This window comes from Mustelus asterias, chromosome 5 (assembly GCF_964213995.1).
Source record: "Mustelus asterias chromosome 5, sMusAst1.hap1.1, whole genome shotgun sequence".
Taxonomy (NCBI): Eukaryota; Metazoa; Chordata; class Chondrichthyes; order Carcharhiniformes; family Triakidae; genus Mustelus; species Mustelus asterias.
In genome coordinates, this window is record NC_135805.1 from 45,807,619 (window position 1) to 45,825,800 (window position 18,182).

The 18,182-nt window shown below is 42.1% G+C and overlaps 1 protein-coding gene across 1 annotated transcript in view; it reads right to left on the reverse strand.

Moving 5' to 3' along the window:
• Positions 1-18,182, reverse strand: part of rars2 (arginyl-tRNA synthetase 2, mitochondrial) — a 65,002-nt gene that overhangs the window by 41,816 nt on the left and 5,004 nt on the right. The window contains exons 3-9 of the mRNA XM_078212468.1: positions 9,161-9,263; positions 7,004-7,087; positions 6,734-6,831; positions 5,520-5,575; positions 3,812-3,895; positions 1,907-1,983; positions 1,047-1,205 (exon numbers count right to left, since the gene is read on the reverse strand). Of these exons, the coding sequence (XP_078068594.1) occupies positions 1,047-1,205; positions 1,907-1,983; positions 3,812-3,895; positions 5,520-5,575; positions 6,734-6,831; positions 7,004-7,087; positions 9,161-9,263 (661 nt within the window). The remainder of the gene's footprint in view (positions 1-1,046; positions 1,206-1,906; positions 1,984-3,811; positions 3,896-5,519; positions 5,576-6,733; positions 6,832-7,003; positions 7,088-9,160; positions 9,264-18,182) is intronic.

The window sequence follows — 18,182 nt, forward strand, 5'->3', positions numbered from 1 at the left end:
TTTGAGCAGATGGTATTTTTCTGGTGTACCATTTTCACTTCCAAAGAAAACATTTTTGGATATAGGACAGCAATAGCATGGAATCATCAGAATTTTGCAGCACAGGAGGTGACCACTTGGCCCATTGCGTTTGCACCAGCTGAGAAAATGAGCCACCCAGCCTAATCTCATTTTCCAGTATCTTGTCCAAAGCTCAGTAGGTGCGCATCCAGATAGCTTTGAAATGAAACAACGTTTTCTGCCTTTATCACCCTTTCAGACAGTTAGTTCCAGAATCCTACCATCCTCTGGGTGAAACATAAATTACTCGTTTCCCTTTGACTCGAAGGAATAATTTTAAGGGATTGTTTGGTTGACGGATCACTGACCTCTCTATGAAAATAAATCGGCCCTTGCCACTCATTCTACCCAGGCCCCTTACAATTTTCTACATCTCAATCAAATCTCCCCCTCAGTCTCCTCTATTCCAAGGACAACAACCCCAGCCTGTCCAATCTTTCCTCATAGCAGTCATTTTCCAATTTTGGCAATGTCCTTGTAGCATCAAGATAGAAAATTTAAATCTACAAAAATCTGATTTTGTAGAGAATTAACTGGATGGGAGGATGACAGTACAATCAATGAAAACAAATTGTAAGTGAAGAAATCTTCATTGATCAAACAAGTAAAATTAAAAATTTTACACCTGGAAATAATTTCTGTTGTCATTTTTTTGTTGCTATTTGTCAACTTTTTCAATTATAAATCTGTGTTCACATTTATAATGGAAACTGTTTAAGTAAACTTGCTCTGCTGTAATTACACCCTGTCAATATTAGTCCCTCAATGGTCCTTTTGATTCTCCCAGCTCCTAAGTATGTACATCTGGGGTACCCTTGCATTTCATTCAACCTTATTTCTCAGTTTCCAAAGCTGCGCACAGTTTTCTAATTTAATCATAAATAACATTGAAGTATTACACAAGATTGACAGAACGTACAACATTAAAATGGGCAATGGATTACATTTCCATATCCTGATTCAATTATGGTCTCAATATTTCACACCTGATAAATTTTTTCATATTCTTCAATGCTTATGGACCTGAACTGTTCCCACAATGACACGGTATCTTCGTCCCCTCCCTCCAATTTCTTGAAGAATACTTGTGCTGCTTTCTGAATGTCTTCACTGCTCTCTGCCATTTTATTCACTTCAACATAAACCTGGAATTCAAGGAAAAGACCATTTAATGCGGATGAGCTGGCTGTGCAGTTGCTTTTAATGCTTTCACTTTGATTGGTATTGAGCCATTAATTTTTGACCATCTAACAGAGCTTTATGTTACCTTTCACAATTTCTCACCACTAGAGACTTTTTACTCCATGGCACATAAATATTTTTAAGTTTCTCAAAATTGGTCTGCTTGATGTTAAGACTGGGCTTTTTCATTTCTGCACTCTTCAGTATGTGACTTCCCATAAACAAAATAAAAGGAAGGGGACAAAAGGTTCTGGGTTAAGGCAACAGAAATGAAAAATAAAAAGCACCGCAAATATTTATTTTTCGCCTGACGAAGGAGCAGTGCTCCGAAAGCTTATCGTATTTGCTACCAAATAAACCTGTTGGACTTTAATCTGGTGTTGTGAGACTTCTTACTGGATGAGTTGAACCAGTAATTGGACTTTGTGCATCTAACCCTTTGAGTTATATACCTCTGCATCAAAAGGAAGAATTGTGATAATACTCAAATATTCTGATTCATCTGTGAACATTATATTCAATGCTAAAACTTTCTGAATTTTCCACATTTCATTTTATAACATCCCATTACAATGCTAAATACAAAAGATTTTCAGCATTGAAAATAAGCTTCACTGAAAATAACACCACCCTCTATTAATTCTAAATTCACATTTTCACTTACTTCAAAAAGATGCTGTAATGGATTTGCTTTCAGTTTCAATTCCGAGCCAAGCAGTTGAAATCCTGCTCCTAGCAATCCTAAATCATCGACAAACAACAAAATATGCAGAAAAGTAAGTGCATTTGTCTTTTGAAATTTCAACTGTGAAGCACAGCAATGCAGCAGCAAAGAGACCAACTTCACAGAAACATCTGCAATTCGTCACACTAAAGATCACTCATGCACTTCACTTGACTCGAGATGGCCTGGGTAGTTTGATGCATCTATTAACACAGATACCTATATTACAAGGACAGCTGGAATGTCATTAATGACACTTTAGATTAGCTGCTCTTGTTACCCAGCCAAGACAAAAGCACAGCGAGCATGCCTCGGTACCTTCTAGGAGTAGAAACACTTACAGGTGTTGCAACCTCAGCTGATGTTAATACTGGACAAATCAGATCTCAGAGTGAAACCTGACTTGAAGGATCCTAACCTTATCTTTTTAAAGAAACCATGGAGGAAAGTTACTCAACACATTCACAGGGGTCTGCTAGCATACTCTTAACACACAGAATAAAACATTTATTAAACGGCACTGTGGCACAGTGGTTAGCACTGCTGCCTCACAGCTTCAGGGACCCAGGTTCGATTCCCAGCTTGGGTCACTGTCTGTGCGGAGTCTGCACATTCTCCCTGTGTCTGCGTGCGTTTCCTCTGGGTGCTCCGGTTTCCTCCCACAGTCCAAAGATGTGCGGGTTAGGTGCATTGGCCAAGCTAAATTTCCCCTTAGTGTCCCGGGATGCATAGGTTAGAGGAAATAGTGGAGTAAATATGTAGGGTTACGGGAATAGGGCCTAGATGGGATTGTTGTCGGTGCAGACTCGATGGGCCGAATGGTATCCTTCTGCACTGTAGGGTTGCTATGATTCTAAGAAAGATGAACTATATTACACTAGACAGAGGTTGGAAAGATCTCAATACGAACACAAGTAAATGATTCGAATCTTCACTATTCCTTTACCAGGGCTGTACCTTTACAGGATCATACAAATTTGGAACGATAACAGAACTTACAATATGTATCATATAATATTCAGGGCAGGTATGCATGAACCAACTGGCAAACCTATAGTCAGGCACACCACTTTGAAGAAGGAATTCACATCTTCAGCTGTGCCAAACAGAACAGCACTGCTCCAAAGTCCCATAGTAAGGACATCTACCTTTAGCTGCCTCATTGGATCTTTCTGGCTTCTTTCAAGTCCACTTTGCTTCAAATCTGTTCGCTGCAGCTTTCTCTTTAACCTGGAGTCAATTGTTCTGCTCCTTTCTCTTAACTTTGTTTAACGGGATCTATTTCTGATCTGTGTCGTCCTATACTTGAGACTGTCTTCTAGGATCTGATCCGTGTCTCGGTCTCTTTTCCTTGGACCTCTCCCTGAGCCCTGCTCCATGGGACACCCCTTCAGGCCACCAGCACTTTCGCGCTGTTTCACTTTTTATTCTCCTGTGAATATGCACAGGACTGGCTCTTGGCCCAAAAAAGCTTAAGAAAAGAACGGCAGACACACGCAAGGATGGATCTTGGCCTGAAGACACTAAAGACACCAACTTGCACATGTGGCCCAGGCGGCAAATGCATGAAAATCCTGATGGCTGCTGGGAACTGTCCCTGACTTCCAAATTCCCAACCTCCAACTTCTAGTTAAGGCAAGTTCCTTGGGGTTTGTTACATAAACCAATTACCACAAATAGCAAGGTGGAGCTGAAGAAAAACAGAGGGTATTGTAATGAACCAGAATCGTTACAGTTCTCTGACTAATGTTGCATTAGTAGCTCAAATACATCTCCAACTACCACCTCAAGGAGTTCAAATAATACTCAATATATTTTAAAAAGTCTCCCTACCCAAAAACTTACCAAACTGCATGCCCCAGTCTCCAAGGTAGTTGATCCGGATCACTTCATTTCCCAAGGCTTGTTTAAGGTTCGCTATGAAGTTACCTAACAAAACAGTAAAACAGAAATATAATTTATCCCTATATTGTCTTTTTCCCTAAATTAATACCGAACTACTGCTGTCATTTGTAGAAGTGTCTCAATGTTTATTATCTTTTGAAATATTCCACTCCCCTCTCATGCAGTAGAAAGTTTAAGTTTCAAAAAATAATCAGCTGTGGCTCATTAGGAGTGCTCACATCAGAGTAAAGAAAGCTTAAAAAATGTTCAAATCCTACTCTCTGGATGCAAGTACATATTTAGGTTGATGCTCCAGTGCAGGATAAACAAGTGCTGTACCCCCCGAGGTGCCGCCTTTCAGATCATACATTAAACCAAGGTGACGCTGCAAAAGATCCCAAGGCACTAACTAAAGGCCAGTAGAGTTCTCCCAGTGTCATAGACAACAACTAGCGTCTATAAAACAAATAATCTGGGTCATTTCAAGCAATTCAAATTTTGGACATGAATTTTAGGAAGACTTGAAGGCTCTGAGAGGGTACAGAACACATTTAACAGAATATTTCCAGGACTGAGGAATTAGTTATGTGCGTACTCTGGGGAAGCTGGGGTTCTTCTCCTTTGAGCAGAGAAGGCTACAGAGGATATTCGGTAGAAGTATTTTAAATCACAAAGAGCCGGGCGGCACGGTAGCACAGTGGTTAGCACTGCTGCTTCACAGCTCCAGGGGCGTGGGTTCGATTCCCGGCTTGGGTCACTGTCTGTGTGGAGTTTGCACATTCTCCTCGTGTCTGCGTGGGTTTCCTCCAGGTGCTCCGGTTTCCTCCCACAGTCCAAAGATGTGCGGGTTAGGTTGATTGGCCATGCTAAAATTGCTCCTTACTGTCCTGAGATGCGTAGGTTAGAGGGATTAGCGGGTAAACGTGTAGGGATATGGGAGTAGGGCCTGGGTGGGATTGTGGTCAGTGCAGACTCGATGGGCCGAATAGCCTCTTTCTGCACTGTAGGGTTTCTATGATTTCTATGAAGAGCAAATAAAGACAAACGGTTTTCAATGGCTAAAGGATCAATAACCAGACAGCACAACTCAACTTGATTGGCAAAAGAACCAGGGGTTAAATGAGGGAATTTTTTCATGCAATGCGTGGTTAAGATTTGAAAAGCTATGCCTAATAGTGCTGGAAACAGATTCAATAGCAGCCTTCAAATGGAAATTGGATAAGTATTTGAAGGAGAAAAAATATGAAGGGATGTGGGAAAGAGTGGAGAAGTGGACCAAGTGGGTAATTCTTTGAAAGAAAAAAATGGAGACTTGATGCACCAAATGGCTCCTTGTGTTGTGTAGTTTAGTTCACTGCTGTTTGCAGTTGCTGCATTTATCAATGTAGCAACAATGCTTCCAAAGTACTTCACTGTGCTGAGGATATGAAAGACTAAATAAACGTGGTTTCACTCTTTCTAGCAACTATATTTTTGCACCATCAATGCAACAATTAAATTGTACGCCAGCAATTTTATTTAAAAAAGTAGTCTAGGGCCATTAATGTAATCAGAATTAAAGTGGTCTTAGATTCTGCATTAGGCTTTCAGATTAGAATTATTTAATTGCCAGAAATAATTTTAGGAAGAAAACAAACATTACTTGCAGCAAATAACAGGAAATGCTTACCTATAATTGTTGAACGCAAGTGTCCTGCATGAAATCTTTTTGCAATATTTGGTGAGCTGTGTAGAAAGAAAGAAAAATAAGTTAACACTGCTCAACTTTCCCTTAAAATTTGAATATCCATCCCTAACAAGACACACTCAAACTCAATGTGATCTTCCCTTTACGCTACACTGAACTAGCTCACTTGGAGTGGTGAAGTCATCTGAATGGTTGTGTAGGCTCATCATCCGAGTCCCAGAGTATCACTGCAGCTCTCAGTCAGGGTAATATCCTAGGCCCAACTATCTTCAGCTATCAATGACCATACCTCCAATCAGGAGGTCAGAAGCGACGCTATTTGCTGATGATTGCAGTGTTCAGTCCCACTTGTAACTCCTCAGATAATGAAGTACGCCATGCCCACAAGCAGCAAAACCTGGACAACATTCAGGCTTGCACTGATGAACAACAGCATGCAGCTTTTGTACCACACAAGAGCTAAGCAGGGACCATCAACAAGAGAGAGTTCATCTAACTTCCTTTGAAATTCAGTAACATTGCCATTACCGAGACCCCCCCCCCCCCCCCCACCATCAACTCCCTGGTAGGTCACCATTGACCAGAAACTCAACTGGAAAGCAAAATAAATACTGTGGAGCAGGCTAGAAGCTGGCAATTCTGCAATGAGTGGTTCACTTCTTGACATCCCAGCTATAAAGCACAAATGCCACCAGCTATAAAGCACAAACGATGATCGCGATGAATACTTCCCATTTGCTGTAATTGGTGCAGTTACAACAACGTACAAGCAGCTCAACATGAGCCTCAAGAAAGCAGCCCTAGGCTCCAATTAGGTTGTCCTACAGGTTGTCGACTCTCCCTCCAGCTTCACCTTGTTGAGATCAAGACATATCACATAATTTTCTTTACAGAACTTCACTAACTCCTGGAACGTCTTGCCTCCCTTGTACAATCCATTGCCTCTTAAATCCCAAGCTTGTTATCACCAACAAGAGGCAGCACTTACTTTCTCATTTTCAACACTCCTTATTAGCCCTGGTATTCTGCATTATTATTAAAAACAAGCCAATAAAGAAAAATTACTCCTAATGTTCATATCCAAATATAATCTGAATGAAAGCACGTAAAAGGGACCAATTTGAGATAAAGCAGTAAACTTAAGTAAACTTAACTAATAATTTATAGTTTTTTTTAAACTTGAGCCCAAAACATACCTAAATTCCACTATAACTCGCCCACAGGGATAATCTCGGAAAAGTTCACTGTCTATTCCATATTTTGAACCCTTCTTAGAAATTTCTTGCATCACAATCTGTAAAGTAAAAAGATAACAAATGGAGTGTTTTGGCCTCAGTCAAGTATTCAAGTGGGGCGGTGCCCATTATCACACTTAAAGTTTCCAGAAAGAAGAGTCTGAGAAAAATCTGGAGCTCTACTGGAAGTGAAAACACACAGAGCCAAAACAAACAAATTTACACACTCACCTCAGCAAGCAAAGATCGGTTCACTTTGAAATTAATGGTTCCTCGTCCAACAGCAATCTCAGTAACCACATCATCACAAGTTAACTAAAATAGGAATTTTTAAAAATTAGATCATTTTTGACGACTTTGTTAACTAGTTGAATGAAGCCATGATCGTAATAAATGGTGGAGCAGGCTCAAAAGGCCAAATGGCCTCCTCCGACACCTATCTTTTATGTTTCTATGTTAAAGATTTACTTGGAAACTCACGCTATCATATTCTTGTTATACTACAACAGTCACACTAAGGTTGCACCCATTGTATTGTCACCTTGTCTTGCTGTACGTCTCTTGCAAGTTCAAGACATACCCTGGCCGTTTACTGGCACAGCCTTGTCTTGGCTTTAGTGAAACAACTTGAGCATACAATACTAAGATTTCAACACTTGCCAATATCTATTTACTTGTGCATGTCCAACCTGATAAAACTCTTAGACATGTGGTGATGATCATATTTACATGTGTAGCTGATTTGAACATCTTTTAGGTTGTCACCTTTACTGAAATGTGCTGGGTAAACTTTATGTCCTGGCAAAAATTAATGTTTCTTGACAACTGCCAAAGACAGCAGAGTTCTGAGACATTTCTTCTAACTCTTAATTTACCAGGAAGTGATCCAATTCCAGTCAAAGCAGCAGACGGATTGTTTGCAAGAAAAAAACTCTACAAAGGACACATTACATAAATCATGCTCTTTCAGTATTGTGGGACTAGCTTCACTACAAGATGATTTACCACCACCTCAGGAGCAATTAGAGATGTTTGCCTTGTCAGCAGTGCTGATATCCTGAAGAAAACAAGTATTGTAAAACGATGATAAGGGAAGAAACAGCATGCTTTAAAGACTCCCCTGTCCAAGTAAGGGTGAAACTAGGATGGAATTTCCCCAAGAGATATTTAACCTTGTTGATCGTCAACAGTAGAACAGAAATCTTAACTTATTGCTTTTAAACTGATTGCTTTTCCTAGTAAGAACAAAAGAACAATCCGTATGCTGCTGTGACTGGAATCATCACTTCCTGGTTAAATCAAGAGTTAGAAGAAATGTTTCAGAATACTGCTGTCTCTGGCTGTTGTCAAAAGACATGAATTTTTGCCAGGTCATAAAGTTTACCCAGCGCATTTCAATATAGGTGACAACCCAAAAGATATTCAAACCAGCTACACTTGTAAATCTAATCACGAGCTATGTGAAGATGGCATGGCTGTTTCGTCTTCTACATTAGGCTGCTGGGCCCTTTGATTCTGTTCTGTCCTTCAATTAGATCATGGAATATCTGTATTTCAAATCCATTTGCTCACTTTTTAAAAAAAAAATTCATGGGATTGCTGTGGGTCTGGAGTCACATGTAGGCCCGACCAGGTAAGGACGACAGATTTCCTTCCCCAAGGTACATTAGTGAACCAGATGGATTTTTACGACAATCTTCTCATGGTCATTACTAGACTTTTAATTGAAGGTTTTTAAAAATTGAATTTAAATTTACCCTGGGTCTCCGAATTGCTAATCCAGTGACAATACCACTATGCCACCGCCTCCCTCTTGCTCTATTTCGGACTATAGGGATGAATTTTGCAGCATGCCCACCACAACTTTGGTGGGTGGAGGACAGTAGAGCTGAACAAACTCTTGGGTGAAAAGTGGCAAAATGGCATAAACACTATTTACTCCAACTGGGTTTCAGCCAAAGTAAGTGTTTATGCCCTGCCGCGGGCGCTAGCAAACTGGAACTGTGGAACTCAGACACTTTTGCTGGCTGACACATTTGGTGATGAGGCGCTCCTCTTTCAAATATACACACAGTGCTGAGACCACTTCTTCTCTTCTTTTACCCACAGGGATAAGATTCAAGGGGAGAAAACCTTGGCTCTCCACCCAATGTACCGGGTGATTTGGCTGCAACTAGAATTGGAAAACCTTGCAAATCAGAACACTCAACTTGTGAAAAAAGGACCCGCCTGATTTTCCTCCCATTCAAGTCAACAGTCAATCCAATGCGATTTGCCAATATTCACTGCACCCAGCTGTACACTTGGATGCAGACTCGAACTCAGTAATAACCCAAAATCCTCTTCTCCTTCCATCCTCCAGCACAACATGATATATAAAATTGATACCTGTTCAGACAACTGCTTTGCTCGACTCTGGATACTTGATCCCGATTTTAAACAGCCATCTGCCAGCAGAGAGTTCACTGACACCCGAAAATCTAGCGTCTGCCTGAAAAATGTTTGCAAGGGTATTAAACGTTACTTGCATTTACACACTATATTACACAGACAAGACTCCATTGCAAAGGGGCAGTGACAATATAAATCAATCAGAAAGTGGGAAAGATTAAGAGAAACACAAAGATCAAGGTTACAAATTTTAAAGATGCTTTCAAATGGAGCATAGAGTGTAGAAAACAGAAGTGAAATCTTCCAACAGTCAGGGGTGTAATGGCTGAATGATCGGCCTCCAACTAGTGCCTCCAATTGTGGAACAACAGAGTTAAAGGTGGAGTAGAAAAGAACTGGAAGAAAGGAGATTCTCAGCAAGAACAATGCTTGGGAAAGCTTAACCAAATATGGAGGGATTTCAAAATGAAGATTTTGAAGTGCAGATTGGGAATAAGATGGGTAATGGAACATGGTACAAGAGTAGAGGCAGATCACAAATTATGGGTTAACTGTCGTTGTTTGTGAAAGGTTGTAGGGCCAGACTATTAGCAAGGGGAATAAAGGTACACATGGAAATAAGTGATGTTCATGATTAACACAAATTAAAATGTGGAATAAGTACTTCTGCAAATCCTGCAGGGAGAATGAGGAAGGGTTTCACTGGGATGAATACAAGGAAAGTGATCAGAGACACAAAAGAGATACCCAGGAAAATAAAACATAACAGCAAAATCCAAGCAGGATGGTGAAGAATTCTTTCAGCATTGCAACAACATGACAGCCGTCCAAGAAGAAGTAAAATCACAAAACATGCAAGTGGAATCAAAATTTAACGTGAACACAAACTCAATGATTACTTGTTTAAAATATTCACAAGGCAAGTGTGAGGAACATGCCCTCCCCAACCAGATAACTAAAATAAAATAAAAATCAGTGAGTGTGTTAAACAAGATGGATTTCTAAGCCTGATCAAAATTGCTGAAAGCTAATAGCATATCAGACAGATGGATTTATTGCTGAGTGATATCAGGTAGATTATGTGAGGGCTTTGCCAGATGAGGTGTCAATAGATTGAAAAGAGGTCAATGCGGTGTCCATATACAAAAATGTCAGTAAAACTGAAATGAGCACCATCAACAACCTGAATTCCATTTCATGCAACACAATTCAAAGGATTTACCAGGAGTAAGCTTCAGGATTATCACCCCACATTAAGGACCGAGGAAACAGTGGCCGAAACTGAGTCAGAATGGAGAGATTCTATCTGATCAATCTCCTTCGCATCTCTGCACAGGTGCCATTCCTATGAGCATTGTGGAAACCATACAATTGGACCCAGATCTCAAAATAGCATCCAATAAAGTTTCAGAGGAAAGTCTATTGATCGAACTCTCAAGGTGTGGAGTGTTTCCGTGAGATAAGAAACCAGCTGGAGGATAACACTCAGAAAATGTGTCAGGTTTGGGGGAGCATAAGCACTACATGGGATCAATTTTCGGGACGACTACTACTTCTCAATCATATATATAATCTGGGTGCAGAAACCCGTGCAAAGTGGACAAACGTACTGATACCAATTAGCAGTCGAATTAGTGGAAACAGCTCAGAAATTAGAGAAAGAGTTGGATAAAACACATACACCAGCAGGACATTAGCAGATGAGGTTTAATGCAGACCAAGTAAAAAGCATTGCAGAAAGGATGGTACAGGTACTCAGTGAATGATGTTGAGATGACCAAGGATGAATCAGAAAGAGACCCAAGTGTTCCAGTCGGCTCAACACTAAACATATCTAACCAACACAGCACAACAATCAAAGCTAACGAGAATGTTGGAGGTACATAATTCAGAGGAATCATAGTTAAACTATATAGTATTCTAGTAAGATCCACACTGAGTATTATATCCAGTTCTTGTCACAGGCACAAGGGAGATTTAGTTGTTGAATGCTAATCCATGTGTGTTAGCAGTTGGACTTATGATGAATGACCGTATGCTGGGAGTAGATTGCGCCTGTATTGTCTGGAGTTTAAGGAGCTAATCTCATTGAAACATATAAAATTCATAGAGGGCTTGACGAAGCTAGATGCTGAGAAACTGTTCCTCTGGCTGGAGAATCTACAACTTGGGAGTCATCCTCTCAGTAACAAGGGAATTACTTCACCCAAGATGTTTGTGAATTTTTGGAATTCTCTGCCCTAGAGGATATCAAGAGAACATTCCGAGACTAATAAATTTTGGGGCACCGAGGAAATCAAGGGATTATGAAGATAGGAAAGTAGAGCTGATATAAAAGTTCAAGCCTATTCTCAAATTTGGATGGCGGGATTCTCCAGCCTCAGCCGCCGCCCCGATCGTCCAGTCCCACCGAAAGTCAATGGACTTTAAATTGGACCACCGGATCTCCTGCAGCAGGAATCACCACGACGGGGCTGGAGAACCTCACCCTGGCGCTTTTTTAAACTTTGAAAGGGAGTATCTGGGAAGTGGCCTCATAGACGGCATACAGGATAACCTAAGGCAAATCTTGATTAATTACTCAAATGAAATTACAAGTGTAGGACAAGGAGATTCAAGTTAGTAAAAGGCAGAAAGTGGTAATGATATCTGGAAATCATTCTCCACACAGAGTAACCAACACATGGAATGAATTCCGATATAGTGCAGGCAAAAATTAAACTCTTAACATAATTTTAAGAAACAACTGGGTGTTGTAATGGTGTTTCTGGACAGATGAGTACGATGGCTGTAATTTTATGAATGAATTGTTGCACTAACATGCCTCTTGTCCAGCTGTGCCCACCTTTCTCTGCCCGATTCCAGGACAGGTAGAATATCAGTGGCAATCGGAACCCTATCCCATGTTATTGCCTAAAGAGACAGAATCAGACACAAACACAGTAACACAGAGTTAACTTCATCTACTGATCCTAGTTTTCTGGAGTATGTGTTAAGTTCTGGGAAATATGTAACTTGCCCACAGATGTGCCAGCACATTTTGTCTCGCTAATGGCAACATGCCAGGACATTTTGTCTTGCTAATGGCAATCTCCCAGGTCAAATCCATGGGGCAACTGGCTTCTTAGTACAAATCTTCTGGTGGCATATTATTCTTGTACCACCTAATGTAGATTTTTTTTAAAAGAAAGGATGGTGGAAATATGCAGCTATTGTCTGCACAACCTAAATAGTGGCCCTGGTTCAGCAAAGAAGCATTACTGCTAGTAATGGGTGGCACGGTGGCACAGTGGTTAGCACTGCTGCCTCACAGCGCCTAGCACTGCTGCCTCACAGCGCCAGGGACCGAGGTTCAATTCCGGCCTCGGGTGACTGTGTGGAATTTGCATGTTCTCCCTGTGTCTGCATGGGTTTCCTCCAGGTGCTCCTCCCACAGCCCAAAGATGTGTGGCTTAGGTGGATTGCCGTGCTAAATTGTCCCGTAGTGTCAGAGGGACTAGCAGGGTAAATATGAGGTGTTAAGGGGTGGAATTGTGGTCGGTGCAGACTCGATGGGCCAAATGGCCTCCTTCTGCACTGTAGAGATTCTATGAATCTAGTACACTGCAGATGGCCAGCTTTTAACTTCATTTCTGACTGTCTTCAACAAGACTAATTAATACATACCTTGTTAGGATGTGCAGTAAGACACTACTGCTTAAAAATGAATATTGATTAAGTAAAGTACTGAGTCTGAAATACTGATAGATTCTTTGAACCTTTAAAATTGCCTCCAGCTTTTACCTATTGCATTAATTCTGATTCATCACATCACTGATCTCCATTACTTTTACCTATTCTTCTGAGAAAATAATGAGCATTCATCGTTTAAAGATAAATACGTCACACAGAACAATGGTGAACTTTGATTTTACAACCTTACATATTTTTCAAAGTGTGTGTAGGATTTGGAGATAAGGAGGGGGTAAGAAAGTCAGGATGGGAAAACCTAATCAGAATTCTTATTAATCATTTCAGTATTTCCAATTTATTCATGGAGTGTGGGCTTTGCTGGTTAGGGATGAAAGGGTTAGCTTATGAAGCCATTCCTATTTGCCCTTGAGGGTGTGGTGGTGAGCCGTCTTATTGAACCACTGCAGTTCACATGTCGTAGGAACACCCACAGTGCCGTTGTTCGGAAGCAAGTGAAGTAACAGCAATACATTTCCAAGTCAGGATGGTGAGTAGCTTGGAGGGGAACTTGCAGCTGGTGATGTTCCTAGGCATCTGCTGCCTTTGTCTTTCACGGGTTTGGAAGGTGCTATCAAAGGAGCCTTGATGAGTTGCTGATCTTGCAGATGGTACACCTTGCTGCGACTGGGTGTCAGTGGTGGAGGCAGTGATGTTTAAGGAAATAAATGGGGTGCCAAACAAACTGGTTGCTTTGTGTTGAGCTTTGAGTATTGTTGGGAGCTGCACTGATCCAGGCAAGTGGAGAGTATTCCATCACACTCTTGACCTGCAGATGGTGGACAGGCTTGGGAAGTCAAGTGATGAGTTACTCTCCATAGAATTCCCAACCTCTGACCTGCTCTTATAACCACAATATTTATATGGCTAGTCCAGTTCAGTTTCTGGTCAGTGGTAATGCCCAGGATGTTGATAGTGTGGTATTCAGCAATAGTAATGCCATTGAATGTCATTAAGGGGAGATGGATGGATTTTCTCTGTTGGGAATGGTACTTGCCTGGCACTTGCGTAGCACAAATGTTTCTTGCCACTTGTCAGCCCAAGCCTGGATGTTGCATATGGACATGGATTGCTTCAACATCCGAGTAGCAAATGGTGAACATTTTGCAATTATCAGTAAGCATCCCCACTCTGACCTTACGATGGAGGGAAGGTCATTGGTGAAGTAGCTCAAGATGGCTGGGTCTAGGACTACCCTGAGGAACTCCTGCAACAATGTTCCTGGAGCTGAGATGATTGACCTGCAACAAACACAACCATCTTTCTTAGTGCCAGATATGACTCCAATCAATGATTTTCACTTTCTACCAGTTGGAGTCATACCTAGCACAAAGGAAGATGGTGGTGCTGTTTAGAGATCATAGAATAGAATAGAATTCCTACAGTGCAGAAGGATCAATTAATCATTCATTCGGCTCACTGAGTCTGCAACAATTCTCAAAGAGCATCCCACTCAGGCCCACTCCCCCTGGCCCTATCCCTGTAACCTCACCCATTTTGCCATGGCTGACCCACCAAACCTATACACCTGGGGACACTAAGGGGCAATTTCGCATGGCCAATCCACCTAACCTGCACATCTGTGGACTGTGGCAGGAAACCGGAGCACCTGAAGGAAACCCATACAGACATGGGAAGAACGTGCAAACTCCACACAGTCTGGAATTGAACCTGGGTCCCTGACGCTGTGAGGCAGCAATGCTAATCACTGTGCCACCCAATCAGCTCAGTTCCAGGACATCACTGCAGGAGTTCCTCAGGGTGGTGTCCTAGGGCCAGCCACCTTCAGCTGCTTCATCAATGACCTTCCTTCATAAGGGCAGGAATGGCTCGACTTCAGGCTCCATGCACTGGACATGAGAAAGAGAGTCTGTAGGTTACTGAGATTAACTCTGCTTTAGTCACTGCTTTCAAAAGAACTCCTGAAAACCATTTTTCCCCATGCTTTTTGTTTATCTTGCCTAAGTCAATCACTACTGCTCACTGCCTACATCTGTGAAATAGCTTTGGACCATTCTGGACGTTAAAAACATTATTTATGTTCCGTTTCTTGTCTTCTGCAACGCATTGCTTCTTTACACTAGAATTTCCTCAGCCAGTCACTGGAAAGCAGTGGTGTGATGCTGGCTAGCTGCAGGGCAGGGTGAACCTGGCGCTCAGGCTATCAACTTTGCATCAGGATGGGAAAAGTATCATAATGATTGGAACAAGGGATGGGAAACATTGATGGATTGTGTACATTTTGTGGTCAGTGTCAAAGCTAATGGAAAGTTGGCATTTATTGCAAGGGGAAAATGTGTAAAAGTAGGGAGGTGTTGCTACAGCTGTGCAAGAGCCTCAGTGAGATTGCATCTGGAGTACTGTGCACAGTTTTGGTCTCCTTACTTGAGAATGCATTTGAAGTAGTTCAGAGAAGATTCACTCCACTAATTCATGGGGTGAAAGGGTTAGCTTATGGGGAAATTGAGCAGATTGGGTCTGTACTCATTGTGAGTTAAAAAGAATGAGAGGTGATATTACAGAAGCATTTAAAGATCCTGAGAGAACTTGACAGGGTGGACACAGAGGGTGTTTCCCTTCTGGGGGAGTCTAAAACTAGGGGACACAGTTTAAAAATAAGGGGTCTTCCATTTGAGACTGATATGGTGGAGAGTTTTTTCCCCTCCTCACAAGGCTGTTCAGTTGCAGAATTCTCTTCCCCAGAAAGGGAGGCTGGGCCATTTTATGCATTCAAGGCTTGAGTTAGACAGATATTTGATAGACAAAGGAGTCAAGAATTATGGGGGGCAGATAGGTAGGTGGTTAAGCCAACAATCAAATCAGCCATGACCTTAACAAATGGTGGAGCAGGCACAAAAGGCGGACTCCATCTCCTAATTCTTGTGTTTTTGTGTTCAAAACCAGCTGTTATTGACCTTGAAAAATGCTGCCCGCGTAGATCCAGAAATCTCTGTAGCACAAAATTCCCCCTTTCTAATGGCAGTGGAGATCTGCTCCATGTCAAGGGGATCTCCAGGTGCCCAGCAACGTTGATGTCAACAAGCAGGGTAAACAGCCAATTACATTGAAGTATTCTCACGAACAACAAAGAACAAAGAACAGTACAGCACAGGAAACAGGCCCTTCGGCTCTCCAAGCCTGTGCCGCTCCTTGGTCCAACTAGACCAATCGTTTGTATCCCTCCATTCCCAGGCTGCTCATGTGACTATCCAGGTAAGTCTTAAACGATGTCAGTGTGCCTGCCTCCACCACCCTACTTGGCAGCACATTCCAGGCCCCCACCACCCTCTGTGTAAAAAACATCCCTCTAATATCTGAGTTATACTTCGCCCCTCTCACCTTGAGCCCGTGACCCCTCGTGAACGTCACTTCTGATCTGGGAAAAAGCTTCCCACCGTTCACCCTATCTATCCCCTTCATAATCTTGTACACCTCTATTAGATCTCCCCTCATTCTCCGTTTTTCCAGGGAGAACAACCCCAGTTTACCCAATCTCTCCTCATAGCTAAGACCTCCATACCAGGCAACATCCTGGTAAACCTTCTCTGCACTCTCTCTAACGCCTCTACGTCCTTCTGGTAGTGCGGCGACCAGAACTGGACGCAGTACTCCAAATGTGGCCTAGAGAAATCATAGAAATCATAGAAACCCTACAGTACAGAAAGAGGCCATTCGGCCCATCGAGTCTGCACCGACCATAATCCCACCCAGGCCCTACCCCCATATCTACCCACTAATCCCTCCAACCTACGCATCTCAGGACACTAAGGGCAATTTTTAGCATGGCCAATCAACCTAACCCGCACATCTTTGGACTGTGGGAGGAAACCAGAGCACCCGGAGGAAACCCACGCAGACACGAGGAGAATGTGCAAACTCCACACAGACAGTGACCCAAGCCGGGAATCGAACCCAGGTCCCTGGAGCTGTGAAGCAGCAGTGCTAACCACTGTGCTACCGTGCCGCCTAACCAGCGTTCTATACAGCTGCATCATCAGACTCCAGCTTTTATACTCTATACCCCGTCCTATAAAGGCAAGCATACCATATGCCTTCTTCACCACCTTCTCCATCTGTGTTGCCACCTTCAAGGATTTGTGGACTTGCACACCTAGGTCCCTCTGTGTTTCTATACTCCTGATGACTCTGCCATTTATTGTATAACTCCTCCCTACATTATTTCTTCCAAAATGCATCACTTCGCATTTATCCGGATTAAACTCCGTCTGCCACCTCTCCGCCCAATTTTCCAGCCTATCTATATCCTGCTGTATTGCCCGACAATGCTCTTCGCTATCCGCAATTCCAGCCATCTTCGTGTCATCCGCAAACTTGCTGATTACACCAGTTACACCTTCTTCCAAATCATTTATATATATCACAAATAGCAGAGGTCCCAGTACAGAGCCCTGCGGAACACCACTGGTCACAGACCTCCAGCCGGAAAAAGACCCTTTGACTACTACCCTCTGTCTCCTATGGCCAAGCCAGTTCTCCACCCATCTAGCCACTTCTCCTAGTATCCCATGAGCCTTAACCTTCTTAACCAACCTGCCATGTGGGACTTTGTCAACTACAACAGTAAACTACCACCCTTCATTTTTAATTTCAGTGTTATATATTGCGAAATAAATGGACTTCAGGGGTTAAGATACGAGGAGAGATTAGGCAAATTAGGCCTTTATTCTCTAAAATTCAGAAGCTTGAGGGAAGATCTGATAGAAGTCTACAAAATATTTACAAGGAAGGACAGGGTGGATATGGACAAACTGTTTTCACTCGTTGAAGGCTCTAGAACCAGGGGCCTTAATCTGAAAATTAGGGGCAAACCATTCAGGAGAGATGTTAGAAAACATTTCTATATGCAGAGAGTGGAGGAGGTTTGGAACTCTTCCTCAAATGGCAGTTGATGCCGGTTCAATTGTTAGGTTTAAGTCTTAGACAAATTTTTATTGAGCAGGGGTATCGAGGGATATGGGTCTAGGACAGGTACATGGAGTTAGGCCACAGATCAGCCATGATCTTATTGGATGGTTGAACGGGCTGAAGGGCCTACTCCTGTTCCTATGTTCCTAAATGATGTGAAATTTACATGGGATTAAAAGATAAACTATCACATTCAAATGTTAATGTTTTTAGATGTAAAATTCCTCATCACAATGAGGGATCTGGCTTTCCTACTCTTTCAACACTTGTGACAATATTTATCAGTAACCATGAAGTTAGGATGTCATCTAAAAGCTCAGCTACACCTCATTTGGCTAGGTGCAATGATCTCAAGGTGTTTTAC